This window comes from Cuculus canorus, chromosome 2, assembly GCF_017976375.1.
Source record: "Cuculus canorus isolate bCucCan1 chromosome 2, bCucCan1.pri, whole genome shotgun sequence".
NCBI classification, from domain to species: Eukaryota; Metazoa; Chordata; class Aves; order Cuculiformes; family Cuculidae; genus Cuculus; species Cuculus canorus.
Window position 1 is genome coordinate 10,116,598 of NC_071402.1, and position 27,591 is coordinate 10,144,188.

General features: G+C 40.3%; 1 protein-coding gene across 5 annotated transcripts in view; it reads left to right on the top strand.

Moving 5' to 3' along the window:
* The window catches only part of KCNQ3 (potassium voltage-gated channel subfamily Q member 3), a 198,115-nt gene that overhangs the window by 69,654 nt on the left and 100,870 nt on the right, over positions 1–27,591 (top strand). Inside the window, exon 1 of one of the 5 annotated variants that reach the window (XM_054059689.1) lies at positions 25,008–25,042. The exons of the other annotated variants lie outside the window; for them this stretch is intronic. Coding sequence (XP_053915664.1) covers positions 25,023–25,042 — 20 coding nt within the window. The 5' untranslated portion in view covers positions 25,008–25,022. Of the gene's footprint in view, positions 1–25,007; positions 25,043–27,591 lie in introns of those variants that run through there. 5 annotated transcript variants of the gene reach the window in all.

Here is a 27,591-nt window from a genome sequence, read left to right on the forward strand (position 1 = left end):
CATTCCTCATCAAAGGCAGAGTTGGGCTTACGATGGGTGTGCAGTGAATGCAAGAGCCTGCCATGTGTGTCTGAAAGTCAATGCTTGTACTGAAAATCTTTATAAGAGGCAAAACATGGTAGGGTAAGAACATGAATCTGCACACAGTTTCAACATTCAGAGATTTCTACATTCAGGAAATCAGCCATGATATAGTAGAGAACTACTGACTGATGGTAATGCATGACCACTGTCAAGAAACTTCATCTCCCGACAGCTTTTTCCTCTATGAATTGCACTGATTGCCTTTCTGAATGTGATGGGGTTTCATCAGTATTTTGCAAAATGCTTTGCAGTCCTTCTCCAAGATGTATTAAATGCCTGATATTTGCAGGACATAATGTGGCTTAGTAAAGATTTGTCCTTTTGCTAGCAACAGCTTTTACTCATGGGCTTTGTTCACCAGCAGCAGAAGTGGCCTGATTGGAATGCATGCTTGGCTTGGATCATGTTTTCCCGGTGACTTTTTCTGTACCAAGTCCAGCAATTGTTTTGACTGAGGTTCCTCATGCAATCAGAATCCACTGGGCTTTTTATTTTGTTCTTTTCTGTTGTATTAACAGTGATGGATGGGAGTTTTGAACAAAGCTGTTCACAGAAAACATTTCAAGCTTTTGTTTTCCTGCTGCTGTTCTTCAATGTAGAGCCAGGAGACATTGTTGGAAAGTACCTCTGCCTAGGTGCATGTATACATGTAAGCAATATCCAAATAAAGAGGTGCTCCCAAACAGAGCCTTTCAATATAGCTTTCAATAAACTTATTTTAATGCTTATGAATTGCAATATTACATGCACTAAATCCTGAACAAATTTCCCTTTGTCTCTACCTCAAGCCATGTCTCATAAGTCAAATTTTTCACTCCACATAGTTATTATAAAGATATTTCTATAGGTAAAGCTAAACCAAATTGGTCCTGTCCAAAACTAATTGTTGTTCTTTTAAAAAGGTAAATGCATCAGTATATCTTGTGTACTAATAAGACAACCAGAATTATAAGAAAATCTTGAGTTTTGTCCAGAAAAGATGCAGAAGAAAACTTCGGACTTGTAACAGTGAAAAATAGTCCTGAAGGCAGAAACAAAAACATTATCATTAGAACTTCAATGAGGAATCAGGATTTTGGATGTATACTGTATTTGATGGACATGTATCTGAATCTTTGAGATCACTTTGGAAATTTCATCCTCAAAATATGTGCTGCACTTCTCACCTTTTTATGCAGCAGGTTCTCTTTCTGGCAGAAGCATATCTCAGGCACAGGATAGGAGAAAATAGATACAAATCATTGTAAAGGAAGAGACTGTGCTAGAAGTATGATGCTTTTGTAACCAACGCTGTGGTTACACTTTGTGACCTCCTTTTCCTTGAACTATAACCCTTACCCCTTGGCAGCTTGGTCCAGGGAGGTTATTCTCCCTCTGTACTCGGCACTGATGAGACCGCACCTTGAGTACTGTGTTCATTTGTGGGCCCCTCACCACAAGAAGGCTGTTGAGGCTCTGGAGCGTGTCCAGAGAAGAGCAACGAAGCTGGTGAGGGGGCTGGAGAACAAGTCTTACGAGGAGCGCCTGAGAGAGCTGGGGTTGTTTAGCCTGGAGAAGAGGAGGCTGAGGGGAGACCTTATTACTCTCTACAACTACCTGAAAGGAGGTTGTAGAGAGGAGGGAGCTGGCCTCTTCTCCCAGGTGACAGAGGACAGGGTGAGGGGGAATGGCCTCCAGCTCCACCAGGGGAGGTTCAGGCTGGATATGAGTAAAAAATTTCTCTTGGAAAGGGTCATTGGGCACTGGCAGAGGCTGCCCAGGGAGGTGGTCAATTCACCTTCCCTGGAGGTGTTTAAGGAACGGGTGGATAAAGTGCTCAGGGACATGGTGAAAGGGAGTGTTAGGAATGGTTGGACTCCATGATCCAGTGGGTCCTTTCCAACCTGATGATTCTATGATTCTATTCTATGTTAGTTGAAAGCCATGTTTTGTCTAGTCAAAATGATTAAATCTTTTATTATTATTATTTTTTTTTTTTCCCTGATATTGGGAAGGTGAAGACTGAAAAATGGCACATTCTCATCCAGGAAAACCTCACACTCTGCAAAAGCTGTATTTAACAGTTTACAAAGTGATAAATTCTCTCTCTCTCTCTGGGCTCATTATGCCATCAGATACCTTTCTATACTTCCCATGATGGTGTCAGAATCTCTTACATACGGTAGCAGTTTTGTCAAGATATAATATACAGTACTTCACCAGCAACATTTTGCTGTAAAGAAGTTCATGGCACTGTCTTGGATTCTCCCCACCGTGCAGTGTTCCAGTAGCAGCTGTGAAGTATAACGGATGAATTTGCTGCTGTGGGAAAAACTGCTTAAGCATCCAGCTGGGCTTACCTCATTGCTGAGGAAAGAGTGAGGTCCTATTCCCTTACCTCAGCCTCCCACCTGTCTTTCGCACACAGATGCCTGTTATTGCTGTTTCCCCTAGAACTCTTCAGACCTACGTCAGTCCCATTTGAATCACTGCACCTGCAAAAATGTATTTATTTTTTTATTGGGGTTCAGTTTTTATGCAGTGGCTTAGTGTTTACAGATTTTCAGAGATATCTTCACTGGGATCGGGAGCACTGAGGGATTCTGTCTTGCTCTGTTATGCTTTTCTGAGTTGGGAGGTAGCAATTCAAACTCTGTATTTCAGTATTTTTTTCTGTGTTGAGTTCTGCATTATTCTAGGGACTGTCCCCAAGATGTTTGAAAAATCAATGTGCCTCTGTGCAGTGTTTATCGTGACTAATTGCCTCATGTGTTTCTTGTCAGCTATGGTGCCAGATCAACTCTCTAAGGGCTTTGCTGTTCTTATTAGTGGCAAACGCTGAAAAGTTGCCTCAATGACATAACTTGATTTGCTGAGGAAGCTGGTAAGAATTGAAGTCACGTCTATTACCAAGATCATTCATCCTCTTTAATTTTATGAGGTAGTAGCATTTTGTTGTTAGCCTTTCTCATAAAAGTGTTCATGCCAAGGACGCCAGCTTGGTATAGGCTACGATAGTTGGTTTATATACCTCTTGACTTTTGTGGAAACAGAAAAGAGATACCTGGGAAGGCATATAGCTTCAAGTGAAAGCTGGAGACTTCAGAAGTTTTAGTCTTTCAGAGCCCTCTTCTGCTTACAAGAAAGTTTTGTTGTTTTTCTGCTAAGTAGCAGTGGAAGTGAATTGTAAAGAATACCAGGAAATGGAGAGCCTGTTTTCACGCAGTAGCACTGATAGGCATGAAGGTCCATCCCCACAAAGAGACAAGGGTGAAGTCTTAATTTCTAACAGTAGGAAAGTTAAAAATAATATGAAGAGCATCATCTGAGACTGAACTGATCAGTGGAGAGGACCAAAACAGTCAAAACAAAGTGCCTGCCAAATGAAATGCTTTCAGCCTCTGGGGCTTGTTCATGCTCTGTCTGTTTAAGAGCTTGACTTTTCAGAATTACTGATCTGAGTTTTCCTCTGTAGATTTGACACCTATAACCAGTCTTATGGTGAGGCACCATCAGACATGAGTATTTTGGGACCTTAATCTTAAAACAGTCGGGGATTTTTTGCTGGTGGCAAATATTGAATATTTATTTAACCAAATCCAGTGGAACTAAGCCCTCAAATTTCCAAAGAGTATGTTTTTTTTTTTTTCTTTTTTTTTACATGTGCCCTCTCTGATCTTGTGTATAGTAGGACTGCCACCCTACACACACATTTCAACTTGCCTCCTGTATTTTCTCATTGCTGCCTTGTCATGTAGCAGCTGATGTGGCAGGCATGCCCTGTGTGTAGGGACATGATATGCACTGGCTTGTGGGGCTGTATCATGTATCTCATGGCCAGCTGGTGGGTAGATGCTCGTGCAACGCAATTTCAGCAGATTAATTTCCACTGTAGCTTTTTCCCACTTGAGGAATTCATTCATTCCACTCTCCTACTTCTTTGTGGACAGAGACTTTCAGGAATCTTTTGGGAATGTCTGTCTTTAACATTCTCCTGTCCGTCTTTGAATGTTTGAAATTGGAAGAGGGTTTTAATGCGTTGTGAGAAAAGTGTCTGGCAGACAGATAATGTAATATTTGGTTTCACATGAAGCCAAGCTAAGATGTGCTAATGATAACAGAGACTGATTTCATTGTACAAAATCTAACAGAGTTAAAATGTAGAAATAAAATTTAAAAAAGAATTGGCTAAGTAATAGTATTTCTTTAGTTTTAGTCTTGTATATCGTCCAATCATCCCAGCATTTTTTTTTTATTGATTTTTCTTTCTTTTTGCATCGTTCCTTGTCTCTGGTCCATTTTCTTTTTAAGCCAAACAAGTTCATGTTGTCTCAGCTTTGCAGCAGTTGCATTATTCCTTTATTTTAATAGAAAACTAACACACAAGTGCACAACATGCCTCAGATGGACAGCACTGGACTTTGTCATGGATATGAGTACTGCTGCGCCACCAATGAGAAACTACAATGAGAAAGTCTGACTTGCAAATACTGCAAAAGGACGATGCAATGCAAAAGGAGCTGATGAGAAAACCTGCAATCATAAAAAAGCATCAATGCAAAATTCTCCTGTAATGCCTTGAGAACCAAAGTTGACAGCATTAAATTGCTCCAGATTGTGGCTTTTCTTCAGGACTTGCCCAGGGCTACATCAGGGAACCGTCTCTGCTCTCCTGGTGAAAGCAAAGCTGAATGTCACATACTGATTTCTCTTGCCTTTCCCTCTCGATAGCTCTCCTTTCAGTGCAGGCTTAACCCAATTCTGCTTAGTTTGTAAAGCCTGACAAGATCACCACTCAAGGTGCTAAGTTTTTAAGGTGCATTCATTTTTCATTTCAATCCTGCCTCTCAAGCTATCTATAGTTCAGCATTTAGGCTGCAAATAAAGCTGTAGCTGGTGAGCTGAGCAGAAAAAAGACAAGATGATAAATGAGTTAATACTGAGTTTTTCACAAGGCCATTTGCTGCATGAATTAAAACACAAATTGGCCTATGGGTTTAGGGTTTACCAGCCCTGCTACAGAATATGTTACTGTAGAAATATGGTGATAGTGTGTTTGAAGGTCTATTTTTCTAAAAGCTAGGCAATTTGGCTGTCCTCTCTCTCACTCTGGCACAAAGTCAAAAGAATAGAGAAGAACACTGTGCTCATATGAGTGATACTTTAAAAGAGGTGTGTCATACAGGGATTAAATTAATCTTTTCAGGTCAGGGGAGTTGTCTGTTTAGCAGCCTCTGTCCGTAAAGTATTATATACTTGTGATCCCATTTCTTGAGATCTAATTTATTTTTATGTTAAATTGTGCTCTTAGCTGGCCCTTCTTTACTTCTGGTCATCCCAGCTAGCACTGTTGTTAATTAAAGTAATACCTGTCTCCATGCTAGAGAGCGGAACCACATACCATGAGAACAGGATATTCCTACTTCTTAAAACGTCTCCTGCCATGAAAAACTGAGGACAATCCAGACCTGTAGGAAGAATTTTTTAACATAGAAAAAGGGAGGGTTATGTACTAAAAGCCCAATTAATCTCCATTTTTTTTTTGTAATTTGATGTGGTAGCCCTTGGCTAAGAGGGCAGCTTGCCTTTTACTCCCTCTCTTGCAGCCTGCAGACATCAGGTCCGAGTTCATGAGGTTTCTGCTTCATCACAGCGTCCCTCCCTCTCAGAGATTAAGTCTCTGTAAGGCTACACTTTGCAGCCATGTCTTCACTTGTTGACTAACAATCCTTTTCTCCCTTTGGCAGCCTCTTCAGAAAAAATCTGAAAAAAACTGAAAAAAAGAGGAAAGGAGCAGAGGACTGGGTGTGTCTTTGGCTAATGCAAACCATTAAATGTCCTAATAATTTCGTATAAATTCCAGTCGGTGAAGTGACCTCCATCTCAATGCATAAGACACTATGTAGTGAGACATTGTCAACTCTTGTCTGCATTTCTCCTGGGCTCCATGTGCCTGCACAGCATCCATCAATATGCTGTAGTAAAGCATTCTGTACAATAAGTGGGGGAAAAGCAGAACGTGGAGGGCAACAAGCAGCTTCCTGTTAATTACGCCACCCCTTTATTTCTCAGGGAATTCACTATGTCATTTAACTATGTCAAGTTACATTTGTTTTATTTTGATTGAAATTTACCTTGCCACCTTGGGCAGTACGCATACAGGTAAATGAAAATGCTTGTAGTACTGTTAAGAGGTAGAATTTCCTCAGTCTCCAGGCTGCCTGTTGAATTGTGAAATGTGTTACCAATCACCGCTCATTTGTCTTCCTTATCTTGCCATAAGGTCAGGGAATACCACTTTTATCTTACAGATAGGAAACTGAAACAGGGTGGATAAAGCCTTGAACTTCAAAGGTGTGTAGGTGAAATGGGTGCCAAAGGAATGCAGGCGTCTAAACTGTATGCAGATTCTTTAAGAACTTTGAGAAGCCCCTTAGGCCCAGAGCTTCAGAGTCGTGCAAAGAAGGCTATGGATGAGCAGGGAGCTGAGCCCAAATTTCAGTTTGCTTAGGCAAACACTTTGTAACGATCCCAGATTTCATGACACCCAGTTATGCAGAGGCAAAAGGAAGTATCTATGCAAGTGCTAAATATTCTTTTCTCCTGAGTGAGTTTGTGAGGAGCTTTGCTTTTGTCAGCTGTAAATGTGAACATTAAGCTCACAGAAATATGTGGTACTTTTGTGTATGTCACCCTGAGAAGTTTCCTAAGAAGTAGATCAGAGAAAGAGGCTCTCCTCCCTTTAAAGGTAGGTTTCTGCTGTGGTTTCTACCTCCTGTTTGGGTGTTTCATCTCTGTGAAAAATTGCCTGAATCTGTCAAAGATCTGAGATCTTGTTTTCTGTAGTTCTCCTGGAGACTGTGGAGATTAATACTTCCACAGTTCTGACTATGTTAAATTTACTCCATCCTCTGCTGCTTCTGCTGTGTTTTAGTGATTTGCATTCAGTCCTTTCCAGTGCTACTGAGCAAGTGCCAAATCAGAGGTCCAGAAAGATTTGTCCCCTTGGTTCATAATCCTTGACACTAGCATTTGATTGCAAGCACTCAGAAGCTGAAAGACTACTTCTAGAGTTCTCAGTCTGTCATTTTGGTAACAAGAGTGTAGAAGCAGAAGAGAAGGAGCTCTGTCTCACCCCTAGAAGGGATGGATATTAGGGCCATTAATCCTAGTTGTATCATGAATAAGACAGAGGACAATGTGATTACATGGTTAACCAGAGGAATGCCCATGTATGCACCTGCTTCTGATTCAGCCTTAAACCATACTTTGTTTTAAGACTGAAAAGTTGTACCTTGCCCAAAGTGGTCTACTGTCATGAGATGTGCAATGGGTGAGGCTTGGGGTTCATCTGAAGCAAGGTTAAATGCTGTAATCTTCAGCTGAAGTCTGTGGGAACTGGTGGCAAGATTAATGGAGGTGAATTTCCTTGTGAATTAAATGTATGAAAATCAAGTTGTTTATTTATAATTCTGGTGTAGCTGGACTGTGTCTGTGTGTGTGCACACGCACTGTACTTCAGGTATTTCTCGAGCAGTCCAGGAACTGTGAAGATGAGATGATGAGCTAGTTTAAGGTAACGGACTGACTTAAAACTAGGTGTTAACTGAGCCTTTAAAATTAAGTATTGATTGATGGGTACAGAAGCCACCCAGGTGGAAATTTTGGACAGTTATAAAGATTTCTCCCAGCAGCTCCTGCTGTGCTCAAATGTGTTGTTTAACATCCTGATTGGAATGATGGGACAGTAGAATCCCAGAAGTGATCAAATTGTGCTTAGATAAGACATTCTTAAATAGTAAATGGAAATTATTCCTGCGGGTGGAGCATTGCTTATATACGACATTCTTTTTAGTGTGGTTATTTAACATATCTTATAAAAGTTATGGATATTTCAGTAGTGGTAAATTATGCTTTCTGGGATTGTCACATAGAACAACAGGCCAGCTTGAATACAGGAATCGAACGAAAGAGTCTTGCCCAATCCAGCTGAAGATGTTGCTGCAAGTTTATTCACAAAAGAGACTCCATTATCAGTGACAACGAGCAGCTACCCTTATCTGAGAGACCTTATTCCTTCCATGAACACTATCCTGTGCCAAGATCCCAATAAGCAAGTTCTCCTCTTTGACAAATACTCTGTCCGTGAGTGTCTGTGCAGTAAACTGTGGACAAAAGTGCTACAAAAATGTGAAGTGTTCATAAAGATCCATAGGCATAACAAACTGGTCTCTCAAAGTTAACTGTATGTCTAACCCAGATTTCTCATATTTAGAATGGGGATATTAATCTTATGAAGCAAATCCCTCTTAAAACACATGACAATCGTGATGCAGAAAAAAAAAGTGAATAATTAATACAATATGTTCAGGGTTTGAATGGTTTGTGACAAAAATGGTAGAGAGTTACCATTAATGCCATAGTGGCATTAAACTGGTGTTTTGAGTGGCTACCTGGTCAGGGAACATTGTGTCTCATATGTGATGAGGTAGGGGACTAGTGGCAAAACTATTCTATGGTTATGTAATTAAAGACTATCATAGTACCCATGAAGAATGAACATAGAATAAAAAGGAATGGAAGTTTAAATGGCTGTTCCATTTTTGGTGTTTTCTTGACTGTTGAACGCTTTCACCCTAAAACGTCCTGTTGTGTCACACTCATATCTGGACATGAGAGGTAATAAAAATCAATTCATTAGGGCTGAAAGCTCATTTACAATATCCTATTAGAGCTTCTTGATGGAATAGTTTGTATCCCATGAGACTAGCTTTATAAGAAATGGAACATTCTTTTTTTTTTTTTTATAAAGCTTTACCATGACATGCAATAACAAACTGTGCTACATCAGTACGTGTTTGTGTTTACTGTGCTTGAGATTCCCCATCAGCCCTCACCACTGTTAATAATTCTGTCATCAAAGTTGAGATTGCCATGGGAAGCATATAGACAAAGTTAAACAAACAAAGTGAAGGACTAAGGAAAAATAAGCAACTTGCATCATGGAAATCTGTGTCCCTGCAGTGTGCTAACAGCATTCCAGCATATGGAAAAATTGCCAAGAAAGGAATTAGAGAGGAACCCAGGCAGGCAGACCTCACAAAAATCGAGATATTTTCTTTCTTGTGGATCCAGATTTTTCCTTTCTCTGTGCTGATCTCTAGCTTCTCCATTGAATGTGACTCTTTTAGTCTTGATGTATTTGGGCTGCTCTGTGCTTCTTGAGATACTTTGGCAGGATTTTATCTAAGCTGGTATCTCTGTAATAGCTGGGGGGAAAAAAAACCAAAACCAATAACTCAGAAAGTGGTACTAATGTCAAACTTGATTTTAGAATCAAGTGGAGATGCTCATCTCAAATGGGCAAGCATCAAGCCTATAGTCTGCATGCTGCTTTTACTGTGATTGAAGGAAGAAACATCCCAGATATATTGCACAGTTCAGGATTAATGATGAGATATTTGTGGGTATCACTGGATTACTGATGAGTTAGTTTGTCTGGGTTTTACAGTTAATCCTGAAAGATAGGAAGGGGTACGTTGTCATTGCTCTGAGATTATGCTATGGAGATCTTTTCATTAAACTGTACGATGGCAGCTGAGTACTCTTTTCATCATGCAGTAGATGCTCGTGTGTTATAAAAACAGCAGTGGACCTTTACTCAAAAAAAAAGTAAAGAGGGAACCAGCATTCTTGCATGTGCAACACAGTGATAGCTGAAGTGATGAACACATCAGAGAGATACGCTTTGCTTCAGGCTGTTTCTGACTCTGGTTTGTTCTCTGGTTTACTGCAGAGAAGGAGGCTACAGAGAAAGTAAAGAAGGTGAGAACTGTTACAAGTGATGTGTCCTTGCACGAGCTATCTCTGAGACTGCTGATGCTCTTTGTCCATCACCAAACAAGTAATGGGAGTGAGAGCTTGCTAGGCACCACATTTGCCTCAACTGCTGCTTAGACCCAGCAGCTGGGCGTGTTGCAAGTACAGTCATATTTCCTTCCAGAGATGCCTGGCTAGCAGATGCCTTTTAAAGCATCATGCCATTGGCTTGATAGAGGCAGTTTCCTGAGCAATGCGTCCAAGATTTATGCTGAAATATCAGCCAAGACATCTAAGTACCTGGCCTTGAGGCAGGTGGCCTTTGGTCTTTTCCACTGTTCCCCAAGGATACCAATGGATTTGGCATCATTATATCACGTTGATAAAGTCTCTCATGCATCACCTTATATAAACTGATATGCACTCAGCTGAACTAGGATTACTTGTTAAGATGAGTGCTGAGGAGTGGGAGGGCTGTGTGCTAGATGTGAAGAGAAAGACTGAGCAGCTACAGACTTTCAATCCTTTGTTGTATGTTGGCTCCTGTTGAGTGCAAGAAAAGGAACAAAGCTGAAGAAAGCGAGCTGTCTGACACTATATTTTCTCATCATCCTTTATCTAAGCCAGCTGAAGCGTGCCAGTTATAGCCAGAAGTCAGAACAAGCTTCCTAGCTGGAGCCGTGCATTTTAATTAGCTACTGCACATTTGGTGGCTGAGCTGCTATGTGACATAAAGCAGCTTTCTTAGTTGGATTTTAAAAAGCTGAAACTTTAAGGAAGGAATCTCCCATTTTAGTCACTTTCTTTGTCTGACTGCTGGTGCAGACTACCTTTAGGTAAATATTTCTTACAACAGGAAAGTTCAATTTTGTATATATCAGATCTTGAGATACTATATGCAGGTACTGCTCAGCTGAAGCCATGAATTGTTCTGATTTATTTCACCAACAGATACATGTGAGCTTAGAAAAAGGGGCTAAAAAGAGGAAGGAAAAAAAAAAGAGAGAACAGGGAAAGAACAAAATAAAGGAAAAACTCTGGCAGTTTGTTGCTTTAACTAACTTCAGTTTTTAATCTACAGAACCTTATTTTGGCCCCATTTATGCTGACATAGATGGGCTCTGCTGGCTTACGGGTGATTATTAGAAAATCTTCAGCTAAGCTTGGTGAAGTTGATGGAAAGGCTTGCCTTATTTTAAGTGAGCCTGACAGTAGACACAGAATCACTGGATGGTTTCTAAGAAATACAGACCCTTATGAATATTTTCTTCCTGCTGTGCAGAGGGGTATGTCTCAGGGCTGTTGTTGCCTTTGTTCCGTCACGATGCTCCTTTGCTATCCTCAGTGCTGTCAGAGCCTCCTTGCAGGGGAGGATTCCAGCTCTAGCAAGTGATTCCCGTTTCTTTTATTTTTAGCATCAAGATGTCTTTTATTCTGGCTGAAGGACAAAATCTCTTTTCACAGGGGCTGCTTGAACAGCAGAAATAAGTGGTTATTAAAAGAAGGCTTACTGTAAAATAGGATAATAAAGTAGTTGTTTTGCATTTCTAAGTCCTTGCATTGATATTTCCCTTCCTACAATGTACACTGATTGGAAGCCACTGAGCAATAAAAAGACCAAACCAGTATCTGTGCAATAATCTGACAAAGAATAATGATCTGTGAAAGGAAAGAATTATTTTGTTGCATTAATACAAAGATCCATAGCAAATTCTTATAAAACACAGTTTGTCTTGGACTATTGCTACAAATATGCTTTAAATCTCTGAAACGTCTTTTATATTTTAGTACTTTTCTTTGTACAAATAAACAGAGGTGACACATTAGGTTTCAAGGTCAGCTACTCTTCTTGCCTGTCCTTTGAATGCTCCTTCAATGTCCTCCCTATTTGTACTTGTGCACAGGTATGAGGACTGTGCAAGGGCCTCTTATCCCTGATGCACTAGATCAGATTATGGATAATACATGAATATTCTTCCAGAGGGGTGTTGTTGTCTGGAGGGCAGAACATTGTCTAGGAATGAGGGCAGCAGGATATTCTGTTTCGGTGCCTAATAGTTACAGAATGGTGCATTTCAGTGCCCCTGAGGTTAATGGGAAGGTCGGGAGAACCCTCAGTCAAGCTGCTTAGCAAATATCATCTAAAACCAGCCATAGCTGCACTGCAGATTTGGATGCAAAAAAGGAAGAGGACAGATGAAGCTTATAAACAGAGAAGGCACTCATTATGCTAACTTGATTGTAGCTAATTAAAAAGGGATATTAGCTGATTGGATTACAAGGGATGGAGCAGAATGACCCTTTGTTCATGCTTGTGCTTGCATCAGTAGGATTCTTTGGTCTGTCCAAGAGCACTCCTGCATTATCCTTGTTCTTTCTTCTCTTCTGCTTTCAGGGACAGATGCTCCCATACAGTCTGCTCACCAAAGCAGCATGCCAAACACCCCAATAGCATTTTTTCCAGGCAAGCTAGCACTTTTACGCTCTACTGTCAGACCACGGTAGGGAGAAGCAGCCACAGCATGCTGTTGTGCTCTCTCACTGCTCTCAGTGGGTGTGCAGTCTGTTGGCTGCTCTAATCGGAGCTTGGACTGGGGAATCAAGAAACCATATCCAGCCCCTATCAATGCCATGTTAAGCAGGTCCCTTCATATTTCTTCCATGCTGCTTGACATGTTCAGTTTCCATAAACAGAACCTCTTCAAGTTTCTTGTTCAAACTTTAAAGAACAACTAGACAGAAGTATTGTGTCTCTACCAGATGTGAAACAATATGCACACTTACAGTCATTCAAGTAACAGTAGAATCATTGGAATAAGCATTTAAAAACTAAACCTGACAAGGGCTGAAACAAAGCCTCATATTCCTTCATATAAAACAAGAGGCTGTCATTACATATTCTCCTTAGTGGTTGCCCTGTAAAGGCACAGCTCTCAGAACTTCATTCTTAGGTTTGTACTGATTCTTGTGTCTTTGATGTGACTGAAGTTCTTCTGTTATTGCTGCCTCATGTTTTTAAATTCAGAGCGGAGTGGCAGACAGAAGACTTCCAGAGCAGGCAGCAATATTAGGAAGCCTAAAGAGAGAGCTGCATATGTGCAGGGCAAGAAGAGAGGAGTCTTTCTCTGTGAAAAGATGAGCCAACTGAGTCTGTTTCCAGATTTTCTAGCTGGCCATGCCCCTCACATTCTGTTAAGCAGACAGACATCAAATCACAGTGTTGGAACTAGAAGCTGTTCAGTTCACTTATCATTTGAAAACAGGGTGACCACCAGACTTTCAAAAAAGTAAAGATGAATGTTATGGAAAAAACCCACATATGGCATAGCTCATTTATTGAGGAACCATCTCACAGTGTTATCTGGAGTGGAACCACACTATGGCAGATCCGTTGTGCACAATCACGTGTCAAAAGCATAATTTTTACCTGATTTGTTTTCCCTGCCCATAAAGGCTACAGAACATAAGTGCAGCTCTCGTCTCACCTGCTTTAGCACTTTGATATATAAATCCCCAATCTGCACTACTCAGCTAGGCTTGTAGTATAACCATGGAGAGAAAAGAGTGCTTTGGAAGGCTGTGTTCTCAAGACAGGTGTCTAAATCAGTTGAACATATTGTCTTATGGAGATGCCTATTTCCATAAGTGACAATTAATGGTGTATAAGGAGACTTTTAGACACCCAGGTGTCTAAATTAATCTGAAAAAATCTTCAGATACCTGTGATATAAGTATCTGTTTCTAAGATTTAATTGATGCTTTTTTTTATGATCAGTGCAGGTAAGATTGTTCCATTTGTTTGATCTCTTTTTGAGGTCATCTCAGCATGTATGAAGAGTATTCATAGAAGTCACGGATTATATGAATAATTAGGATAATTGGAGACTAATCTCGCACTAAATTCCTTTGAACACCCTGATTAGATCTCTGTTGTGTACAAGGAAGTCTCTGCTGACTTGCTCAGATAAGACTTCTACAGTTATAGATCCATTCATGGAGTAAGACAAATCCTACATCACCTATCAATCAGAAGTTCCTTATAAAACAACTGTTGATCACCCTGTAGGGAAGGAGGTTCTATTTCCAATTTCTCATTGATAGATAGTATGGTTGTGAGAATGCATGCAAAAATCAAGACTTGAGGATGCAAAAACATGATTTTTGACTTTTAGGTCATGACTTTAGCACTCATTACCTCTTGATTTTAAGGCTACTGGTTATCCAAATCCACCTACGAGGTTTACTTCTGTGCAGGGGTCTAGAAATGCAGAAGGAAAAAAAAAGTCTACCTTTTAATCATATAAGATCAGGAGCTGCTTGAAGGAAAATCTTTGATATAGTAAGAATTCATGTGTGGCCTAAGAAATGTTAAGGGGATCACCATCAGCTTCCAGGGATGCTACTGGTATTGTGGTCAGAAATGCAAGGTGGCTAATAACATTACTCCTTTAAATTGTGGTAGATTTGATTGATAACTGCATAACATGCAATTACAAAGTAGGGCAGACACAGTAGGAGATGGGGCTGTTTAGCAGTAGATTTTTGGCTGCCCTAGGACAAGTGGATAGCTGCAGATTTTGTAGTCAGAAAATAGGGCACTCTTACTGCTGGGAGTCATATGGGGTACCAACAGCCATTTTGTTTGAAAGCGGATATGGCCATTGATGTTGATCCAAACAGCAACGCAGGCATATGAGACTACGGAAATCTGGATTGAAAATAAGGAGATCTATTTTAAAAGTGTTTTGTTTTTTTTTTTATTTTTTATTTGTTGCATTTTGAAGATTGTATCCTCAGGCTTTCTGTTTTGTGTGCACTGGCACATATTTCAGGTTAAAAATGCCATTTAGTTGCAAACCCAGTGAATGAATACTCATTACTTTGGTGCTTGGAGAGTTTTTTGTCTCATCTGCAAGGTCATATTGAGAAATATTCCAGAAATATCTTTATCTCCCTTCAGTGGGAAAGCGAAGAGCTATAAAACCTTGGTGCACTGTTTTCTGTTCTGCTTGATTTCTTATGGCCAGTAGTGCCAGTAATGCTGCACTTTGGTTTCTGTTAGGTCTTCTCAAGTTTGCTGTTGTTTAGAGATTTGACAGTCTGTCTGAAAGTACACCAGGTTAATGCCCTCTGTTCTGAAATGAGGAGAAAAAAAATATAAAACATTTTAGTAAGAAATTTTATATTTGGCAAATGTGTTGGTTTTAAGTTCAGCTGAAGGTGAGGACCTCGGGAGGATTACATTAGAAAAATAAGGTGGTCTAGCATGAGCAGAATATTAAGGAGTTTAGCTGCAAGCCCTAACTCCATAGGCAAGATTACTTTTCGTTCACTTGCTTACATTTGGCCAAGAAGCTGACACATCCAAATAATATATTTTATTGGCGAATGCTGTAATTGGAAGAAGTTTAGATAAGAGTGGATTTTGATGCATGAGTGTACACTAGATGACCTTTCAAAGACCTTTCCGGTCTTATTTTTTGTGATTCTCGCTGTGGAATGAATTGGATATTGTGTAAGCAAATTGACTGAAGACTCTTGTAAAATCCTCAGCTTTCTGAAGTTCAATTTCCTGACTGTGTCCACAGACATATGAATTTGGACTGAGTCCAGAACCAGATTCCCCTGAATGAGCTAGAATGGACACAAAACATTTTACCTACCTAAATTCCAATGTCTGTTTTCCACAACTATAAAAGTAATCAAATATGTGCCCTATGTGTCAAACTTGAAAATTATTTTGCTACAATTCGTTGAGTGGAAAACAGTAATCACTGCCACTGTTTAAAAATATTGTCTTTTTTTTCTGGTTTTGTTGTTTTTTATTGTTTGATTTTTTTTCTTTAGTTGAAATAGAAAAAATTACTTTGTACATTTTATTTTATCCTGCTGTCTGTGCCCATCAACCTGTGGTTTATTGCTTTTCATAAATAGACCTGGGAATGAAGTTATTGTCAAACCAAACTGGAAGGACAAACGTTTGACAACTCTCAGAATTCAGCCCTTAGGATGCTGTCCTATTTATAAGTGCAAGAAACACCTTTTTTTTTTGGTAGTGCGATTAACAATTGCAGGAAGAACTACAGCCTTTCACCTTTCTTGTAGACATTGTCTCACAGTGGGCCCAGTCACTGTGTTTTCCTTTATGGGAATTATGTGCCATGCTTCCAATGATAGAAAGATAATGTTCCCAAATATCTGTAGCCATTAATCAAGCACAGCTTCTCTACATTAATGGATTATTGACTAAAAGAGTGTAGAGTTGCCTTATGATTCATTTTGCCATTCTCGTGAATCCTGAGCTTTAGTGTCAGTTGACCTACATCCTAACCTAGGAAATTGCCCTATGAAAGACGTTCAAAGTCAGATTTTGTGTAGTTTATGTTAACTGATTTCCCTATAGATTTTTATCATGTAGTTGATTAATTTATTATTAGAACACATTAGCGGCACTGAGATAATTCTTTTAATTTACTTCTTGTGACCCAGTTTGCCCTATTTTTTTTTTTTTTCAGGTTTTTTTTTTTTATGTCTCTGGTTAGTAGTTTCATCTTACGTTCATAGAGTCTGCATTTGAAAAGATTGTACTAGGTCATCTAGAACAACTTTTGTCATTACTAAACCTTCTGTGTAGGTAATAGACAGAGGCATCACCACAGGCATTTCTGTAGCAAGAATATGTCAGAGTGTTCGACAATGAATTCGAATGACAGAGCAAGGTTAATCAGACAGCTGTCCATCTTCTGTGCTTTGCTAGGTGCCTTTGTCTTGAGTCAGTAACAGTGTGAAAATACATCTGAGTCTCTTATTTGACCCATATTGCCTTTCTAAGCTACCTTGCAGTGGATTTGAACACAAATCATACAATAAGTGACTCTAAAAATAAGAGAATAACCTCGGGATCTGACTAAAAATAGTGTGTAGTGAGTCATTAGAGGTGGCTTTTGTGTGTGATGCAGGCATGTTTCTTGTCTGCCATACACTGAATATGACTTTCACAGAGCGAACATGTCTCTAGATGAGGGAGGTGATGCTATTTTGCCTCATGCACTACTACCATCTCCCGCTGTGCCTCTGCCCCCCAAATCGGCTAAATTGTGGTTACAAATATCCTTATTCCTGGTGAAGGGGAAGGAGGCAGAAAGGTCACAATTTGACTTTCAGATCTCCAGTTACATCTGCAAGGCTGGCACTTGGTGTGTGCATGTGGGGATCATTTCACTTGCAAATTGAGCATATTTATTGACAAGTTCTCCTTATGTCTGCCTCTTTCATATAGCTTGTCCATCTCATTCAGTTATTCTCAGAATAGTGACTATATTTATAGACTTGAGGGGCCTTAGAGAGTTGTCCAAGACCAATTCTAGTGCTACCATTTCATACAACCCCATATGACTTGAATATATCACACTCAATCTGAAAAGATTTTACTTATTTTATCCTCACAACTCCAAAATGAATGTTAGTTTTGGAGCTTCATGATTTGATGCTTAATAACCTTTATCTGTGACTCCTTTATTCCCCCTAGTTTTTGCCAGTGTTGATTTATGGTTTGAATGCTTTTTCTCCTTCCCTACTATTTACTCTCCTGATGAATCCAAACCCATTTAAACTGAGTGGATTGTAACCTGCTATTCTCTTCTTGCATGGGCCTCCATTGTTTGATTGTCGTCGGGACACTTACATGCTTAGACACTTAGACACAGTATTTTAGATGCAACCATACTAATTACTTGTAAATTAGTTTGCAATGAGAGCAAAAATTGAGAGCTAATGCTTAATATAATGTGTTGAAACAGCTGCCAGAGCTACAGTCTATACTTCTAAAGGGAAAGAAAATAAACAGAAAGAAACCAATTTTTTTGAGATTCAGTAAAATTTCACTAATCTGGGGCATCTGTTAGCAATGCATGAATAGAATTAGGCAGTAAAAGTGATGTGCCTTGGCTCTCCTATCTTCAATAACCTTTATCATTATCTAGTTGTCCCTGACTGCACACCTAACAAGTAAATATAGTAGATTTTTTAACAGAGACACTTCAACTATAATCTAATAAGAAATTTTGCTAATTAGGCTATCTAAAATGGAGAAATTTCAGAAAAATCTGTAGTGACAGAACATGAAAGAAAATGCTGTGCTGAATGAATGCATCCCAAAGTAAGAATGTTGAGCCCCTTCCCTGAATTTTTAATTCGTTTCTTAGAACATTAATAATAAAATAACTCCTAAGGTTTTGAGAGGTTTGTTTGTTTGTTTGTTTTCATGACAAAACATTATTTTTCCCCTTAACGTTAATGAAATGCATCAATATTGAAGCATTGTTGATGCTGCGAGTGTGACTCTGCTATATGGGGAACGTGCACTTGATTACAGTGCACCTTTTGACTCACCACCACTAATATCAGTTCCTTGCTCACCAGCATGATCCATAGAGCAGGTGGGACTTTTGTGCTTATCTCAGATTTTCATCTAGGAAATGATACCGCAGGATTCAGGTGGTTTCCCAGACCATAAAGGGAGCTAAAGCAAACAACAGAATGCTTCTGTAGAAGTCTACACCTTATGTCATCCAAAGTGATTAAGTAGAGGGTCTATGGTTACCAATCAAAGACCATGCTAGTATCATGTTTGGTAAAGAGAAAACTGTAGAGCTGGAAATCAATGGACAAAAAGTGGTGTGTTGGGAAGTAGAGCTAACTGACAAAGATGAAAATGAGTCATTGGGTCATATAACCTTTTTGGACTCATTTGTTTGAAATTATAGGAGTGATGACTGGAGAAGGTGTACATGGAGCCCAGAAGAGCAGAGTCGTTATTCCCTCCATCTATTGGACTGTGATAACCACCTTGATGCTGAACTTTCATATACTCACTTTTAAGAGATGACCAGGCAAATTGGCTGTGAAGAAATGGGTGTAGCATTTTTTTTTCCTTTGTCATCTGACTTCTACTACAGCTTTAGCAGCTCAGGGAATAGGGGTTATACTAGCTCTCTTTATCTTATGTTTCCTTTCCTTTTTTATGCTTACTTTTTCTCTTTCCCATCTCTTCTTGCTATGTGCTTAAAAAAAGGCATCATGTTCAGAGAACATTTGGCTGCGGACTCATCAACAAAAAGGCAGCTAAATAGCAATGCTCTAACGAGTACCAAAATGACATAAGTTTGCTAGGTCTCCAGGAGGCCTCAAAGTATGTTGTGTCTGTCTTTCTCCTACAGTGAGAATGTTTACAAGATTTAGCACCAAAATCAGAAATGGCAGGTTTTATCTTTGCTGTTCTTTTCTTTCCCCTATGTGTATCCTTTTGTTACTTTGTCCAAGGAAACAGCTTAGGATCCCATAAGAGCAACAGAGGGCATTCCCATTTTTCTTCCTTAAAGGCAGTGGATTTCAGTGTCAAAACTCTTTGTAGGAATGACTGCAGGAGAAGAAAATGAGGGATGCTTTTTCAAAGAAATTTCAAAATCTGACAATTTTATTACCAAATATTTGCACTGCTTTCTCTCTCCCCACTTTTCTCTTTCTCTTGAGAGCTAACATAGCTCTGTCCCAAACTATCAGTTCCATGGCAGTGCATGTCTGCAAATCAAGTCACATAATGTGCCCATACCTTGTCTGGTGACAAGAGAAAGACTGAGGCTTCCCACTGAGGCCGTGGGAAGGAGTGGGCATTTTTGTGAAGTTGCCATCCCCATTGAAGCCCCCAATGCACCATGCCTCCCAGCTGATAAGAAACTTCTCTTCTGATTTTGATCCCTGCAGCACTAGGCCAGCACTAGGAAATCAGTGAGTCATGGTTCTGGCCCACCAGCTCTACGTGGCATAGGTATTTTGGGAATCTATAAGGACTGTCTCTGTCCTGCTGTCTTCTACTTGAGCAAGAGAAGTAGCGACATAGGAATCAGGAACGTCCCTAAAAAAAGGTTTAGTTTTGAGGCTAAACTCATTGCCTTCTCACCATCTCAGCTCTTGTTTAATTTTTCCTCTTGCCTCTCAAGTCCATTGAAATAGACTTTTCCAACCTTGGGATTTTCCAGTTTCCATCACCAGCTCTCACAAGAAAACCTATTGTAAACAGAAGCTAAATATGTGAATAAACAATAGGTTCACAATGTAAAAGGCTGTTGCTGTCTTAGAAATAACAAGATTTCAGACTTACTGTTCTATCCTCTACACTTTCTGCCAATGGAGATGTTAATGTTTGTGACTTACGTGTCACTGCCCAATGCTTGCATGTCCTAGTTGGACTGTGTACAAGGGTGAAAGTGTCTCCCAATTTCTGGGGTGAAAACACAGTTTCAGATTGCAAAAATATGTTCAATCACCTCTAAAAACAGAAAAGTAAAAGCAATATATTTTGTACCCTGAGTTAACCACCTGTGCAGGCTCTTGTCTGCCTTTGCAAGCTGAAGTTTCACAAACCTGATCTAGTGCTATAGGAAGGAAAGAAAAGCCTGTCACTGACTTCACTGTGTTCTGCATCATGGTCTGTGTAGGTCAGATGTAAATGGTTTCTGACATTGCATACATCTTCAGCCTCCATCTGGTTGATATCTTCTGGGAAAGATCAAAATGAAGGAACAGACATAAAACATAAACCCAGAAAGGGGCAAAAATCTGGTTAAATGTAAGAGAATTTTGGGGCATTGCTTTTAACCTGTAGATTTACCTATTGCATAAATCTTTGAGGCACAACACAATGATTGTTCCCGAGTGGTGAATCACGGTGGTTCCTGGGGAGTGGTGCAGTCCAGATGCACCTGTCTGCTTCCTGTCCTCTGACTCAGTGTGGGAATAAAAACCTGATCTGACATCAGAACTGGGCCTGGAGCATTTCCCCTGGTTAAGCTAGAAAGAATCTCTTTTCTATTACTCTCTCTCACCTTTTTATGACATGTTATATATTTTGGTTGTCTTAAGCATTTTTTACAAGTGTGTGCTGGGAACCTGATCCTCTGACATGAATAAGCTCTTAGTAAATGACTTCAACCCATCGTATTGACTCTTGTCATTCTCAGTCTTTATTGTTTTAAAGTCTTGAATGTAGTCCCTCATCTCATTAGCTTGATATGGCCATATGATGTTCCCTCTGCCCTCACCAAATGCAAGTACAATATAAAACTCTTGATCTCTATTTACACGTGCTCTGAGCCAGTATGGCTAGTCTCTTATCACATATTAAGTGAAGAACTTGTTTGGCAACATGAAGTGGACAGAAGCTGTCTGCATTTGTGTGCTTGACAGTCAACCTTCATGAAATTTGCTGTTATTTTGGATGCACTCAGTGCATCAGTGGCAGCTACAGCAAGGGGAGTTTTCAGGAAGATGTTTCCAGGTGAGCCATTGTAGATACGAGAAACATCCATTCAGGGGATGTGCGATCTCTCTTTCTTGCACACAAAATTCTTGTCTGACCTGAAGTACTTCTTGGTAATGTTCATATTTTTACTACCAGTATTGCAAGCAGACAGAAGGCCAGTGAATCCTGAATACACAGAAAAAATATTCTTCTGTTCTGGTGAATTTTATTCCAGAGCAATGGAGAAATAATTTTCTCAACTTTACTGACACACAGGATGAAGTTCTCAAATATTGATGTGTCAGTTTAGCGCCCTACAAAAAGCCTTTCAGGACCTTGCTTTTGAAATGGAAATACAAGGACGTGTTTCACAGTTATCTGCTCTATTCATTTGCAAGTCCCACAAGGGGTTTTTGTGAGCATATACACATGCAGAATTTCATATTATCCAGGAAATATAAGAATATTTAGACATATTTAAAGCTCATGGTATGTAACCGTTTCTTCACTTTCAGCCAACTGTTTTTACAGTATAAGCATGTTTAAATCTTATCCTAGACTTTAAGTCTGGAAAAACCTGCCCTTAATGGTTTAAGCTGGAATCAGTGGTTAGATCTGCACTAATAGACTAAAGAGGGGTTAAAGCATGGTTGTAAGAATGGTCCTGACTGTCCAGACTGTGCAGTTGTTAGCCTGCTCCTTGACATGGCTGTAACCAGAGCAAGTTCCTCAAAAACCACACCTTGTGAAATAATACAGGCAAGGATGATTCCTTTTAGGAGCAGGGATGAGGCCAGCCAGTCAGGAGAAAAGAGAGCTGCCATGCTATGCTATGCCAAAGAACAACTAATGAGTCCCGGTCCTTTTATTTACTAGTATAGATGTAGCAGGCGGATCCTCAGGAACTGTCTGGAGAAAGTCTGATGGCAGCAGCGTCTCTAAACTTCTACTCATGAAACCCCTGAGAGATCCTCAAAAAGACCAAATAGGGAAGCCAAAGCACAGAGCAAAGAAATGATCTGCTTAAGTGGTTCCTGCAGAGCCGGATACACTGATTAATGCCTCCTGGGTCTTAGAGGGGCTCTTTTCTGTGACTGGCAGACAGAAGAGGACTTATGAACTCCACAACTTTGCTGCTTTATTCCCTTGAGCAGAAAGGAAAGCTATTCTTACAGGCCATGTCTTGTTTCAGAGCAGCTTTGCAATCTCCAGCTAGAGTTAAGATCAGGTGAGGTCACTTTGAGCTCAGTGCCCAAGACTGAGAAGAGAAGCCAAGAGGCTCAGTCTTACACCAACGCCATAGCAAGGGCTGACTCTGAGTGGGGGCTGGAAATCCTGTTACCCTTGCACTGGCAACTTGGCAGAGTGCTTCAAAAGCGTTGCTGCTATCAGTGGGCAGCATAGAAGTGAGAAGTGTTTCGAATTGCAGTTGGCAGTCTGGACTATGCTTAGACCACTTAAAGAGGTGCTGAGTAGCGGAAACAAATACTCAGATGAGTCCCAGGTGCTGGACATCTTGGGGAGTTAAGGCTGTTATTGCTCAGAAGCAGGAATTTAGGGAGTGTTTCTCAGTGAGGAGATTTCTGGCTACTTCTGCACATGAAATTGTTTCTGCTAGAGCAGCCACACAACTCTGTGATGGCAGATATTTGTGGTGTGGATCTCTCAGTCTGTCTCTTTCACATGCCAGAGTTTTAGGAGTACTGATTATGTTTCCAGTTGCAATCATTGAAATAATCTCATGCTCTCTGGAGTGGTGAAATCAGGTGCTAGATGCATTTGTGATCAAACATAGCTTATGGCTTAAGCAAGAGTGGACACTTAAAACAAATAAAAAAATAAATCTGGACTTAGCAGTCCTGGTGGGCTGTAGGCTAAACAGATATCAGCAATGTGCCTTGACCGGGGAGGGGCACGGAATTTGCAGTGTACAGGGCTATGTTAACAGAAGCACAGCAGGTAGATCAAGGGAAATGTTTATTCCCTTTTACTTGGCACTTGTTAGATCCTGTCTATCATACTGTGCCAGTTGTCCAAGTTTGGGAACCAGTGCAAGAAAGATGCTGGAAAAAGCCCTACGGAGATGATAATGGTTTGAAGCATGTGCCCAGTCAGGAGATCCTGAGAGAACAGAATCATAGAATCACAGGATAGTTTGGATTGGAAGGGACCTTAAAGGTCATCTATTTCCAACCCCCCTGCCATGGACAGGGACATCCCACTAAATCAGGCTGCCCAAGGCCCCATCCAATCTGGCCTTGAACAGCTCCAGGGATGGGGCAGCCACAACTTCCCTCGGCAACCTGTGCCAGTGTCTACCAGAATAGGTCTTGTTCAGCCTAGAGAAGGGATGGCTTTGAGGAGAGCCTTCTAGTACGTAAGAAGAGGTTATCAAGGAGAAGAGTCAAGGCTCTTTCCTGAGGCGTGCAGTGGGAGAAAGACAGACAATGGTCATAAATTGGAACAAGTGAAGTTGAGACTGAATGAATGGATTTTTATTTTTTTTTTTCTATGAGGATAGTTAAGCACTGGAACACGTTGTACAGAAAGCTTGTGTGATCTCTGTTCTTGGCAGTTTCCAAGACTCAGCTCAACAATATTTCTGATCTTATTTCAGTGCTTTGAGCAGGAACTTGATCTAAAGACCTCCTGAGGTCCCCTCCAGCCGCAGTAGTTCTGTAACACTATAGTTCTGCTGAGGTCACCATTTTAACTTGTGATTTAAGTAGGTCAGGTAGATGTTTCCCATCTTACAACTCTAGTGGTATCTACACCCCAGGTTTCCAATTGTTTATTTTTGTCTGTAACTACACATGTAAGACAAAGTAGTTTTTCAAAAGTGATAATTGGCTAGAAGCATATAAAATGTATCAGTTTCCCCCTTGGACATGCCTCTGCATTCCCTCATTCCCAGTTTGTTCAATTTTTTTCTGACTATGTCACAGACATGCAAGCACACTTGCTCCCTCCACACATTGCCTATGGCAGAGGCAGCACATCTAACCATTTTCACCCTCTTACTGCCTCCCATTGTCCTGTGAGCTTGAGACTGACCCAGGCTGCTCCATCTATCCTTCCCTCTCTGCCAGTCCCTGAATGGAGACTGGGACCTGCAAGCACCAAGAAAACAAGACAGGGTGTGAATAAGCATCCCGACCCAAGAAAAGGACGATCACCATTTCCTAATTCACAGGGAAATGAAATAGCATACAAGAGAGGCCATTTTTAAGGAAGTTTAGAACTTTGGGGTTTCCACCCTTTCGGAAGGTAAGCAAGCTCCTCCACAGAGCCCAGCTGGGGACTGCAGTTTGCAGAGTGCTGCTATGCAAAGGTTTAGTGCACTACTCACAGAGGTGTTTTTGTTTCGTATGATGTTCTTGAAGCTAACCATCCTTATTCTCCCCTGAGCTAGACTGATAATAAGAACTAAGTGGCATTAGTCTCCTTATTGTTTCCATATGTTGTCTCTTTGTTTTCCACCTTGATGTTAACATCTCTTATATACTCAAGGTCACTCAATGGGCAGGCTTTAGGCACTTAGTTTTAGGGAAAGAGCTGTGTCTCATCAGCCTTGTAATATGACCCGTTTCTTTTGTTGAGAGCACGTGGATGACATCGTGGCTGTCTTTCTGCGCTGAGGATGAGGCTCTAGTGTCCCCTCTGATGTGGTGGGTAGAGAGGCTGAACCAGCCTACACAGATAACAGACCTAGAGAGTCTAACCAGTACCGAACAGTGACAAGAAGGAGACGAAAACCAAACAAGATGAAGAAACACTTCAAATATCTTTTTTCTGGCTTAGCTTGCCTTTCTTCTTCGACTGAGGCTATTCTCAGGCACTGATGTGTGCACTAGAGATCTCGTAAGTAACCCCATTTCAAATGTCAGCAATTTTAGGATTTTTTTTTGACCAGGCTTTGTTGCATTTGGCAGTAGACAGTAGCACACTAGTCCAAGCTCTTGGCTTAGGACTTGATTTGCATTTCCAGTACACAGACATGAATTTTTAGCCATCATTGGATCCCTCAGGAACCTCATCTTTTCCTATTTATTCAGATAATGCAAACCACAAGCACTTCCCCAGTACAAATGTAACTCATTCTAAATCTTTGCTAATGCCACAAGACATCAGTTTTACTAATTACCACCCTGATTAATTTAAGAGGAAATAATATAAGATGTTTTTTGCTTCTGACTTGGAAGGTCATTTTAATTTCCTTGCTAACTGAGTTTGAAATGTAAAACTTTTCCTATCTCTTTCTATTAATCAAGCTCATGTTGTATATTTTTTATTTCCTTTCCTGATTATGTTTTCAATAGGATCATATGGTTGTGTTTGTGATTTCAGCAGTGATGGGAACTGTTACCTAATCCTCCTTTCTAAAGGACTTTGTAAATGAAATTGTTATTCTGTTACCTATTAGTGTAGGCTTTCAAAAGACCCCAGTGTCTTCAGTCCCCTGTTCAACTCTAATGTGCTTGGCTCTTTTGAAAATAATATCTAAAATAGAGTTTACTTGGGGAGATGAGGAGGACTGTCACCATCACATTGTTTATGCATATACATACAAAGAAATTCAGTGATGAGATCAACAACTTAGGAGTCTTTTGCAACTCATCTATCCTGCAACTCAAATCTGAAAGAAATGCAGTTGGTCCCTGGGAGTGCTGGTACAATTTGCTAGCATTTCCAACACTTTCTGGCTGCCCTGGACATGTGTGTATGCACATCACCATGCTTAACAGCCAAAGGTAACCTGTCCTTATCAATGGGATTAGTGACAAATAATCTCCTTACAAAAACTTAAAATGAATGGTCAGGCCATTAGCAATGGGATCCAAAGTATCTTAATTTCAACGGGTTAGACTTTTGTTGATAACTGTGGGATTTGGGTCTCACCAGTATGTTTTATCATAAGAAGCAGGTGTATTAAGGACAGAAGTGCTTCGATGGTCTCTTCAGTGGTGCGCTGTGGGAGCATTACGGTAGCAGCAGCATTTTGACAGCACCAGCAGTTCTGTTGAAGTATCTCTTATATACTTTAATCACAGTGCTCAAAGGATATGTTGTCTTTGGTCTTATCCCTTAGTCTTTTCCATGTAGGCCTTGAGTGAAAGGTTTAAAACAGCCATCAGAGTTTGTTTAACAGGAACATTTTCTGAACTAAATTCCACAGGATTTTTTAAATTATTATTAAATGTTGGGAATATCTTATTTGACAGGTCAACAGATTATTGGGTTTTGGCTTAAACATCAAAAGCCACAATCCTTGGAACAATTCAGCATGCTGGGGAAATACTTGAAATTCTCAGCAAATAAAATATTTAAAAGCTGATTACCTAATGTTCTGCAGGGAAAACAATCGGCAGGCATGTTGTAACCCAGCACTGTGTTTTGGATGGATTTGTAGCTCCTCACTCACTGTTCCACTTCTGCAGTCTCTGGGAACATTCTAACAATGTCTCAGAGGCTTCAGCAAACTAAGGGTATCTAAGAACCCTCAATCTCTCTGTTCTGCTTCTATGAAAGTGTCCTCTGATGGGGAAGGTGTGCAAAGAGCCGTCACACTTTTCCTGTAGTCCAACAGGCCACTACTGTGGCCTCTGCCAGCAGCTTTCTGTTAGAATGCATCTGAGTCAACTGACAAAACGGTGACAGAAGTGGGACACTTCCCTGCTAGTTTCAATTGTTCAAAGTCCACCGACTTCTGCAAGACTGGGACAGTTTACTTCAGCTGAGGCTCTGCCTTAATGTCATGTTTTTAAAAAAATAAATAACCTTTTGAAGCCTGTTCCACTGATCTCTACAGGAAGTATGCCATTGCCTCTAGTCCTTGGCAGCTGAACAAGAGTTCAGGCACATTGGCCAAGATTCACAAAAGCATTCTTGCTCTGGACTCCCATTAATTTCAGTTGAACTCAAGGAGAGAAATGCATTTATGGATCTGGGCCTTCATTCCAAAAATCCTGAAAATTTGAGGAAGTTTATTTAGCACACAGTATCCTCAAAGATTGTTGGTAATTCCATTTGTTTGTCAAAGTCGAACATTCTTTCACACTGTTTGTATACAAATCAGTGGAATTAACGGGCACATAACTTCCTGCTGATATCAGTCAAAAGGGTCTTTAGCTACTATTGCTTACTCTTTTGTTAAAAGCATAGAACTTGGCTTTTGGCATAAAAGATGGGTCAGGTGGAAGAGCAGGACGAGGCAAGATGACAGATGAAGAGCCATCCCTGCAGGAGACGTAGTAAGAAACCTCAATAACACATATACTTCTGGAAACTGTTTTTAAAAGCTTTTCCTTTCTCTTTGAAACTGTGATAAGTCATTTAGGTGAACTGATCAACAGGGTGAGGATGAGACTCAGGACTCCTCAAAGATAATTCCTAAGCAGCATCATTAGTTA